The sequence below is a fragment of the Parasteatoda tepidariorum genome, chromosome 8, assembly GCF_043381705.1.
Source record: "Parasteatoda tepidariorum isolate YZ-2023 chromosome 8, CAS_Ptep_4.0, whole genome shotgun sequence".
NCBI lineage: Eukaryota > Metazoa > Arthropoda > Arachnida > Araneae > Theridiidae > Parasteatoda > Parasteatoda tepidariorum.
In genome coordinates, this window is record NC_092211.1 from 31,771,449 (window position 1) to 31,783,257 (window position 11,809).

Sequence of the window (11,809 nt, forward strand, 5' to 3'; positions counted from 1 at the left end):
TTTTTGTATAATTTAAAAATTATCTAAAATTGAGTAATTTTCCAAAATTCGAATTTATTGCTATTAAATCCTATTGAAATCAAATTTATTGCTTGCTTGAATATTTAATTAAATATTGCTAATACATTATGAAACGATCCTCATTTTTAGTAATCAGTTTGAAACTTTTTTTTTTTGCTCTAAAATTTTCAGTTTATTTTAATTCAAAACACCTTTTTTAAAATATTTGAAAAAAAAAATTTTAGCTATCAATAATAAATTATTTATTTCTATTAGAAAGTATGAGTTTACACTATATAAATATTTCAAATTCATTTAATGTCAATCAGAAAAGGAAAATATTGCAAACCATTTATTGTTTTTGAGTGATTAAGTTTTCGTATTTTGATGACGATAAAAATCCCTAAAATTCCCTATATGTCAAATATACAGTTATCATAAAATTTATATTTCATAAAATCTACTGGATTTTTCCCTCTCCATGTTGGCAGCTATGTATATATAAATTATCCAGACATTACATATACAGTTTACTTGTACAATTTGGCGTACCTTAACCAGTTTGAAACCCAAAACTATAATGCATTGATTGCAGCAATAAAAAAATTAAAACTCAGCACAAAGTTAAAAACATATTTAAGACAATTATTACTTTCGTTCGTGGTTTTTCAAATCAATATTTATTGGCAATACCTCTTTTCGATTTCGTCTGATAAAAGCACTAATGTTACCACAACAATAAAAAACTTTTACGAAGAAAATTTTTTTTTATTTATTATTCTTAATCTGCAGTCAAAAATTACTTATTAGTTAAAATCATTTCTTAAGATTATTCTGACTTTATTATTATTTTTAAGAACAAAACAGTGTTTACATTTATTTTATTCATTATCCTTTAACATTGTTTTCTTCATTAAAAGATTTACTAGTGAATGTTAAAGAATATTTAATAATAAAAATAAAATTGATCCTTAATAATGAATATTATCAAAAGAATCAGTCCTAAAGAGAATAATGGCATCATTAAGAATGTTTTACCTTTTTATTAAGTTAATTTTGTTAAGTTTTATTCAATCGGGGCAGGTTTATCATAGGCATCGGAATAATTTTTTTTCAGGGAGGGAGGCAAACATAATATGCAGAATTAAGAAGCAATAAATAATTTTATTTTCGAATAAAAAAACACAATTACAAAAGAAGATTCGCAAAATAATGTTTTGAATTTTAGATATCTCCTAAAAACAACAAAAAAAAACATGTAAATTATTATTTTTTGAAAAAAAATTTAACTAAATATGTTGCTGATTGTGTTGCTCTTATCAAAAAATTAAAACTAAATATGCTGCTTATTTTTAACATAGATTTTGAAAGTTCATATTAAGAGCAGTGATAATAGAACACTCTGAGTAAGAAATTTTCATATCATGTCATACATTTATTGATGCAAATTAGCATTTATTTACAACTTTTCTTTTAAATCTCAGTGAAAATTCAATAATATTAAAAAATAATAATAACAAAATTATTTCCAAATTACTCACCCCACAAGATGTTAATTTCTAAGCAGCAAATCGGACAAATCGTAGTAATCCTTAAATTAATCATTTATTTTCGAAAGCCAATACTGAATTAAAGTTAATTTACTTCCTGCTTTAAATTAAGTTTGCTGCAAATTTTAAAGGGAAAATTTAATTAAATTCTTTCTTTTCTAAATCAGTTTCTAAATCCTTGATCAAATTAGCTCTCATATTTTATTATTAATTCTTTCTTTTCAATGAAATTATGTTTGGTTGATTTTACAATAAAATCAGATTCTGTTCAAATTTCAATTAACCTTCTAATTTCATTAATTTTTCCAGTTAATGTAAAGGATTTTTGATGTAAATACTTCGTTCGCGATAGTATGACGTTAGTCGTGTTTATGTGTACTAAAAAACTAGTTTTTGTGTATCAAACAATAAGTTTTTTTTTTAAAAAAAATATAGTAAAAATACAAATGATATTTAAATACCAGGGAATCAAAAAATAACTTTGCCTGTATATAACTTATAACTTTCTAAAGAACATTTCGCTCAAGAGAACGGAGGAAAATTTTATATATATATTTAATTAAATATTGCTAATACATTATGAAACGATCCTCATTTTTAGTAATCAGTTTGAAACTTTTTTTTTTTGCTCTAAAATTTTCAGTTTATTTTAATTCAAAACACCTTTTTTNTATATATATATGGAATTTTGGAATTTCCAAAAGTCAACACTTAAATTTTTTTCATCGAAACATGATCATCACAATAAAAAAAATTTATAAATAAATAAAAACTTAAAATGGTGTTGGAACAGTATTTATTACACATATACGAGCGGAATTTTGTTTTATTTTATAACCGTCGTTGAACAGACGACCCAATTTCTTGGGTTCACGACTACTAATGTTCAACTACGTAGCCTTGTAATTTTGAACCCAATCCAGAAGACAAGTTAACTCCTGGACCCAGTATTGGGAGAAATTTTCCTTCATGGAAGACTTTTTGATGAAACTAACCCGTATTTGCGTTATATGGAGAGGAAAGTCACGGAGACCTCCCACGGTTGGCCTGACGGCAAGGGGGCTCTAACCCATGATCAGACTACCATTGAGGATATTTCATGCCAGCACTGTGGTCGGTGCAAGCCGGGTGCGGAATTCGTATCTACCAGTCATCGCTATGATTCAAACCCGGTTCGCCTCATTGGAAGGCGAATGCTCTATCCCCTGAGCCATCGCGACGGAGCGGAACTTGACCGAAATAAATAAAAGATTACTTCATAAATAATACAGAGATGAGGAAAAGGATATAATTTTCTATATGTCCTTGTCTGAACACGCTCTGACTGCAATTGGTAGGGTGAAAATAATACAGAGATTTGTATGCCACTTCTTGTTCTCTTCGTCTCCGTCTAGCGTCGCTAGTATATGAGATAAAATATTGCTCTACATCCAATATAGTTTTTTTACCGTGAAGATTGTTTTTCAGTGAAAAGAGTAGGTGTTTGGTTTTTTTAAATTTCGAAATCCTATTACTGTAACCTTCACAACTGTGTACAGTTTTTTATACATCAGTGCATACTTTACAATACTTTTATACAAAATTTTATTCCGTATTTTAAACAGTGTGGGACAAATAGGAAGGTTATCTTACAATCACACTGCATTGAGAATCAGTTCATAAAAGACAAAGAAATTCTCAAAATATAGAGAATAGTTTTATTTTTATTAAGAAATCTATTCATGAGTTAAATAAACTATAAATTTAGGAAATAACTTTTTTTTTCTTTGAGAAACATAAATTTATAGTAATGTTATAATATGAATCTTTTTATGAGTAACATGATATTTAATGAGGAAAAACTTCTGTCACTTTTTTATTAAAACTAACTCTCCAATTTTAATAGAAAAAATTATGAAACTAGCAATTAAAAGGCTAATTACATCACATATAATATTAAGTGAATGGTGTTATTACAATAAATAGAAAAAGAAAGCTTTCAAGGAAAAGTTAACTAGTTAACTTAGTACAATGATATCAGGGAAAAGCTCTGTAGATTTGGAAATAACTACTAAGTTATAAGTAGCAGTCAGGATTAAAAATTGTGATTTCTACCGCAAGTTTACAAATTTCTCAGTACAATAGCTAGTTATTTATTCTAGAAGAAGTATGCAGAATTTCAATTACAGTGGTGAACTAGTTTTTGTAAAATTGTGTTCTCTACCATAAAAAATAGAGTAATGAGAAAATTTAATTTTGGCCATGGCCAGTCGAAGCCAACTCTTTGAATTTTGCATCGATTTCTGACCCTCCAAGATATCGGGGGTAACCGCAATCTGGAAAATATGGTTCCCATAGTTCGATCCAAAAATTGGACCTCTTAATGTTAATTTTACTTTTTGCGTATTTCGCCATATCTCAAGATTTTTAAGACGAATTGCAAAATTTTTGCACAAATTTATAAAATTCGTTTATTCAAAGATAATTCCAAGCAAAAAATTAATTTCGGTTAATATTTATTAATTTTTGTTATTTTATTAAATAATAGTCGAAAAAATTTAAATCGTAAGGTATGCAATGCTTTACGTCATTTTAAAGCATGTAATTTTTCATGACAAAATCCAAAATTTGAGCAAAATTGGTTGAACAGCTCCGGCGAAATAGAATTTTAAATGTACGACTTCTTTAAATTTAGAATTCTCAGAAACTATTCAACCGATCTCGTTCGAACTTTATATTTTGCCATGTAAAATTGCTTACTTTAAAACGATGTAAAATGCTGTATACCGGACAATTCAAAATATTTCGACTATTATTTAATAAAATATTTAATCATAACAAATATTTACCAAATTATTTTTTGCAAGGAATTATCTTTGACGAAACGAATTTTATAATTGTGTGAAAAAGTTTTTCAATTCACTTAAAAAGTTATCAAGATATAGCGAAATACGCAAAAAGTAAAATCAAAATTAAGGGATCCAATTTTTGGATCGCTCTCCTGACCAAACTATGGGGACAATAATTCCCAGAATACCGCTGCCCCGTATATTTTGGAGGTCAGAAATTTAAATCCGTTGAAAAAAGTGTATGTTTATTCAGATAATCAGAGAAAGTACGCTTTGGTGTCTGATTTTGTTACTTAAAATATCATCTGCACTAATTAATTAGCATGTTTGTGGTCACCCCTTCAGACAATTAAGATCTAAAGTTTTCAGGGTGGTCTGTTTTTTCGGCACACTGCACATTTTAATAATCCTTATTAAAAATAACATAATAAGTATTTACATTAGTGGTCGCAAATTAGTTGTTAAGCTAAGAAAAAATTAAAACTATCAAAATCAAATAACGAAACACTACTTAGGAAAGCGAGACTCACAGCTTCAGAACTGTTTGATTGCCGAAAGAAGCAGAGAAGAGTTGAAAACCACTAATTATAAACGTGTAAAACTTTCATCGGACAATCTGAGTAGTTTTGATGTAATTCATCCCGCCTTTTTCCTCGTTCAAAAGTTAATGTGCGATCACTATAAAGTACATATTTTTTTACAACCATTCTAAAAATCTATATTTAGGGTGGTGATTACGAAACACTCTATATCAGCTTTATCGTTTCGCTCGATGATTTATGCGATTTTATCTCTAGGGCATCCAGATGTGCGCTAAATAGCATAGAAAAAAAAATGCTTTCCCTAGGTGCGCTATTGTAAAATCTATTAATCGTTTGCGCAATCGAGCATTTATGTGCGCAATTATTAAATTTATAATAAAATTCCTTATAACTGACGCATAATAGTATAAACATAATAAATTAGTGTAGATTTTTAATTAAAAAAATTCTTTAATAATGCACTAGAACTATAAACATGCATAGACATTTTGTGTCTATTTAATTAAATTAGCATTTCGAAATATAATTCTGAAAATGTGTGCATACAGTTGTTAATTTACATACAATACCGTCATTTTTATTTTTGAACATTAAGAACTATCCATTTTGAAGCAACAAGCAATTAATTTTTTACAATGAATAAAGACAATTAGTTATCATTAAAATTATTCATAGTGAATTAATTCATAGTTATAGTACATAACTAAAAAAAAAGTTTCGCACAACAGTTAGGATATAAAGGCAAAAATGCCTTACAGAGAAATAAAAATACTTTTCATAAAATTGAAAAATTCAATTTCCTACTTAATGCGGCTCTTAACTGTTTTAAATAAATTTACGACGTTGGATATTTAATCAAAACGAAAATTGAATTAGTTTTTTTTTCTTAGTCCTTTTTAGATTAAAAAAGATAATTTGCATTAAGGCTTTGTAATCGTGGAAATATATTTGCTAAAAATTCCAGAATATTGAATGTTTATTTTTTTAATTCGCTCTTCATCCCAAAAAATGTAATAAATTTCATTAACTCATTAGTAAATTTTCCTATACAATATTTGCTTGCATTTGGAAAAGATAAACAAATTTATTTGCATTAGTCAGAAGAAAAAACTCATTCTTAACGCATTTATCAAATAAATGAGTTGATAATTAATTTTTTGGAATATAGTTGAATGCTTAAAATCCACACAAAATATAAAATTAAATGTAAAAAAGACATTAGTACTAATTAAAGAGGAGTTTTGTATTCTTTAAGAGTAAAATATTCAAAATTTGATTAATAGTTTAGAAACTTTTTTAAATATTAGAAAGTTCTGCAGGCTTGCTCGCACCGCTCACCATCCCCCTTAAATGCTTCTAGTTAATATTCTTTTTTTAAAGTTGACATTGTCAAAAAAGTATTTTGTTGATGAAATATATATAATTGTTAAAATTTAATGAAGCATATTTTGCTAATATATTAATCGCAATTGTATATATATTAATGATTATCTGGGTTTGAAAAATAATCAACAGTACTCGAAATTAAGAAAACAGAATGCGTGATATACAATAAGAAGAAATGAAAAAAAAAATTTACTTGTTAACTATTTCTAACTATAACTTTATGTCATCATATAAATTCAAAGAGACAGCGGTTTCATATCTTTAGAACTCTTGTATTAAGTTTTTTATATTTTTAAGAATTTCAATATTAATGTTAAGATGTTACATCTGGCAACATCTATTCCCTTTATCAAACGCGACCATTTAAAATAAAGATTTTGAAAGGGATAAGGAGTTAAATACGGCTGACCAGGCCCGCAGGACCAATACACCAAGTGTTAGAAATATCGTTGTACGAAGCAGCCCCACACCCCACACAGCACAAGCGCCAAACAAAGCGGACTCTCAGGTTCAAGGCCCCGAGTCAAACTCGACGAAGAGCACCAGATACACGTCGTCAGGCAGAGGAGACCTGTTACATTTAGGGGGATAAATAAAATTTTCTGAAAAAATGAATAAATAATCATTAAAGCAATAAAAGTGAGAAATGATTCGTGAAAAAAGCCCTTAAAATTGCAATGACTTAGAATAAATTGAATTTAGAATTTCGAAAAAACAAAATCATGTAAAGCTTATGAATAAAAATGGCACTTTCAGCACAAAATATTTCGACTCTTTAGTTGCAGTCCTGCTGGCTGCAGAGCATACTTCAGGGTATTTTTTTTCTAGAAATTTTGCAGTCAGTAATTTTTGAACTAATATTTAACTAATAATTTTTTCTTATTCAATCGTACCTACTGTGTTTCTTTATAAACGCTTTAGTAATTTGCTTTTGTGCAGTTAAACAAAATTTAGCGTAAAATTTGAGCACCTAAAACAGCGACAGCGTCGCTCACGATGTTTTAATACACAATAAAAAAATCATTTTCGTACTTAGAATGAATTAAGGTCTGAAAATATCTCTGTAAATATTCAAATTTGATGTAAGTTTTGTTGTCTCATGTAACGTAACTGCCAACATGTCTCGTATTGATATTAAACTCGTAAACTTAAAAATTAAAATTTCTAAAATTTTATAAACTGAGAGTTTATTTCTACTAAAAACTAAATTAGAAATTTATTTCTGTTCACGGTACGTAACTTTAAATTAAGAAAATTTCCACATCAGATCCTTGATGAACTTTGAAAACTCTATTATTTTATAAAATAGGAAAATTTGTAAACCTTGATTACCGAATTAAAAAGCCATATTAACTATTGATTCTGAATAATCAGTTACTCAAATATACTTGGCCACAAATCTGCAAAAAAAAAATATTTGAATTAATAAACAATAAAAGATCCTTCATTTTAAAAAAATAAAATTTTCATTAGGCTTGAACATTTCAAGCTCTGAACTTCAAACTACATTTTTTAACGATGTCTGAAACATTTTAAAAGCTAGTTCAACTAGACTAGCTAGTTCAACACTAGAGTTAGTTCAACTTCATACATTCAAGCTTAATTATAAAACGAAATTATTACATAAGCATAAACTACCATTCTAAACATTTACTTTAATTTCAAAATTTTTCAATTTACTTATTTAACATAATGCTAAAATGTTCACGTCTCATTATCAAAAACGGAATTAAAATTTGATTAGCAATTTAAGAATAATTATAACTTCAAAGCTATTTTTGGATAAAAATAGTATTATATTTGCAAAAATAAAGGAAAAGAAAAAAATAAGTTTAACATTCCTATGATCATGTTAATATAATGCTTTATTTTGATATTTGGATGGCAAATTTCTATACATAAGTAAATGAAAAATGCATATCAAAGAGCACGAAAAAAAAAAAACTCGAAAAAAACTAAAATGCTTTGTTTTCAGATTTCGTAAATTATTTTACAGTTTTTTTCTGATTTAGGAAAGCATTCCAATTGCACTCCTTGAGCCAAGAAAAATGAAAATTCGTACGTAAAAATCCAATAGTTAGTTAAAAAGCTATTTCAGATACACTTCTTTACTAAACTTACTTTAAATATGATGGTAAAATATTTAATATGCTGTGTAAAACTTTAAAAAAAATACTTAATCCTACTTTTAAAAAAAAGTTTATAACTGTACCTGTAGTAATTAACGAAAACTTTTAAGTCTTACATTCGATTAAAAAAATTGAATAATAGACTGATAAATATCAAAAATTAATCGAACAAAAGTTATTGCATTGTAAAAGTTATTTGTATTATTTTATATAAAGTTATGAATTTATATAAAGGAAATGATTCAATTTTGAAAATCTCTTTTAAATTACGTATTACGCAGATTTAAATATTTTCAGGGTTAAATAATCAGTTAAGCACTATTGAAAAATGATAATTTTACAACAGATGGAAAAATTCGCAACTTATCAAAAGATTTGATAAATTAAATACTGTTGTTGGCTGAAAATTCCGTAACCTTGATTTTAAAGCACATTTGGGTTAGACACTGAAACAAGAAGAAGGTGCTAATTCAAATATTTCAATATGCAGTGGATTACGATAGCATTACTTGGAAGTACGATTTAATAAGTATTTAATTTTTTAACTATTAAAAAAATATTAGTTATTGCATAATATTTTAATTGTTAAACTATTTAATTCATAACGGAAAATTTTTTTTGCATGCATTTTTAAAATTTTATATTTTCATTATTTCATATGCCCAAAATCTGTGAAAAATTAACTGAAAGCTTTATTTTGAGATTGTTACTTAAACTTTACTTTTACATTATCTCAAATCAATATTCTGTAATTTTTAGACTCTAGCTTAAACTTAAGAAAAAAAGTTTTAAGCTAATGATCTGAAATCTTCATACAAATAAAATTTTAATTTGAGCGACAAGGAATATTAAATTTCAATTTTGAGTGCTGCATATATTAAGACCTTATAAGGTAAAGAAAAGAAAAGATTGTTTTGTTGAAACAACTTGCAATTTAAATAAAGAATTAAACTTTATAATGCACTGTGAGCATTACCATGATCTTTGGCCAAAAGTCAAAAATTAAATTTTCAACTAAAATATGTTCTAATATAGCCCAAATTAAGTATTCATAATCATTCCGAACATTACAATTTACTTTTTGAACCAACGAGAATACAATGTAATGAAAAATATGTTTAAAAAAAATTTTTTTTAATGTAACTTTAAAATTTTTATTTCAAAAATAAATATAGGAATTTCACCTTACTATTACATTTTTATCAGAGTAATTAGTCTGAAATTATAGTACAATTTTTCAGTTTCTTAGATTAGTTAATACTCTTGACAAACTTATAGTTTATATCTTATCGTTTGACATTTTACAATGTTTGAATGACTTTCGAAACTTAGTTCTTTTTAGAACCACGAGGTAATTAGCTAAACTTTTTTGTTGTTGTCTTCTTTGATGTTTCTTCTTTCGAAAAAACCTGCTCCATTTTGCCCGTATTGCAAAGAAGGACTAAGTATACCGAAATAGAAAAGTTATGTTTTTTTTTCATGTGTTCGCGTAATTTTGTAATTTTACTTAGGAAATGTAATTTTTAATATGAAATTACGAAAATTATTATATTTTCATTGCTATATTAATATTTAAACGTGCTATATTATTTTTTTTATTTTTGCTCGCTATATTTCAGCCGCCATTTTTTTTTTTTTTTTTTTTTGGATATTATTAGTGTATTTCAAAATTTCAATTATGAATTCAATTTACTTGCACATAAAAAACCCCAAATTTTGAAAAATATTTTATCGAAATACTAATTTTGGCCACGAAACCTTGTTTGATATTGAAATACCACAACAAAATTATTAGTAACAAAATTATAACGTTGTAATAAGTCATGATGTGCCCTAACTTTCTTAGAAGTTTGTTGCAACATTTCCTTGAACTTATGTTATATAAAGCGATTTAAAACATATACATTTCGACAAAAACTATGGACTTAAAAAGCTTGGAAAGAGAAATCGATTACAGATTTCAAATCAGTGATATGAAAATATCTAAGATCTGTTAAAAGAATCTTATGAAACAAGCAAAAAAAAGAAGAAAATTTTTTATATTGTTACTATTTGCAATTATTAATTTGCACATTTAGGTGTAAATCATTTGGAACATTGGTATGCCAAGTTCCAATCGTTATTGTTATTTTTTACTTTTTTTTACTGGATCCACATTTAATTATTAAAAAAATTCATGTGTATCTTGTTTTTGAAGCATTAATAATTAACATAAAACTTATAGAACTGACGCGTAACAGATATTTTAAAACAAACTAATCAACTAGTTCTTAAATTCGCAGTAAATTAATTTTTTGAAAACGATTGTGTTTTTATAGCTTTGGCTGGGTATGTATCTTGTGATATGAAGAATTTCCTGATTGCAGCTGAAAAATGTGAAGAAAATAGAAACGCGGACATATTAAAAGATTTTAGTTTTTGCAAGTAAGAAATTTGTATTGTTAAACTTTCTATTTACTACAAAAGCTTGTATGTAATAGAACAACTTACGTAGGTGACACCCAAATAAACGGAAAAAAATAGTGTGATATGGTTGAAAATGAATTACTCATATATTTTTTTAATATCAACGCGCATTAGTAAATGATGTAAAGCTCCAGATCAGTGGTTTCCAACTGGCGACCCAGGGGACGCATCCGGCCCGTGAATCCTTTCTTGTGGCCCGCGAACTAAGTTATATATTAGTTGTCATTTTTTTGCGGACAATTTTCGTAAAAAAATCGATATGGGTTTAAAATACTTTCCTCGTTAATAAAAACCTAATTTCTTCGTTTCTGTGAAATTTATCAAACCAACGGCGCAAAAAAAAATTATTTCTCAGGTATTGCTTCCAAGAAAATATTTATTCAAATACAAAACAATCGTGTATGTTGCTCTTTTTTATTTCATTTTTTTTTTTTGTGAATATAATTTAGCATGTGTGTATCAGAAATTTTCTCGAAGAAATTCTCCTATTTAACTTTTTGAAACCACTCATTTTGGACGAAAATATTTACACACACATTTGTAAATTTTAAATGTAAATATCTATTCTCTGGTGGTTGCAGCAGACAAACCTCAATCTTGTCATTGAACATTTTGTGCGCTACTATGTAAATTTTAATACCAACCTTTTTAAAGTTTTAACAATCAATCTTAACAATTATATATCTGTTGCACATTAAAGTTACTGTAGTCCGAATTTTTTTAAATGCAATTAAATATTTTTAAAAATCTACATCATATTTTAATTTGTAATTCAATACTTTTGTTTTGTACAACTTGGTAAAAATCTGACAGTAATATTTAATGTTCCTTCAAACATAAAAGAGTCCTACATAAAATTTTGATAAAGTTGCGGCCCGCCATTTGATTTGTGTTTTTAATTGTGGCCC

The 11,809-nt window shown here is 26.8% G+C and overlaps 1 protein-coding gene across 3 annotated transcripts in view; it reads left to right on the forward strand.

Annotated features, from left to right (window-relative positions):
* Positions 1-8,816: 8,816 nt before the first annotated feature.
* The window catches only part of LOC107440629 (uncharacterized), an 11,719-nt gene continuing 8,726 nt past the window's right edge, over positions 8,817-11,809 (forward strand). Inside the window, exons 1-2 of one of the 3 annotated variants that reach the window (XM_043048127.2) lie at positions 8,834-8,950; positions 10,754-10,859. In XM_043048127.2, coding sequence (XP_042904061.1) covers positions 8,920-8,950; positions 10,754-10,859 — 137 coding nt within the window. In that variant the 5' untranslated portion in view covers positions 8,834-8,919. Of the gene's footprint in view, positions 8,965-10,753; positions 10,860-11,809 lie in introns of all 3 variants that reach the window. The other 2 variants (XM_043048126.2, XM_071184398.1) reach the window with 2 other exon arrangements.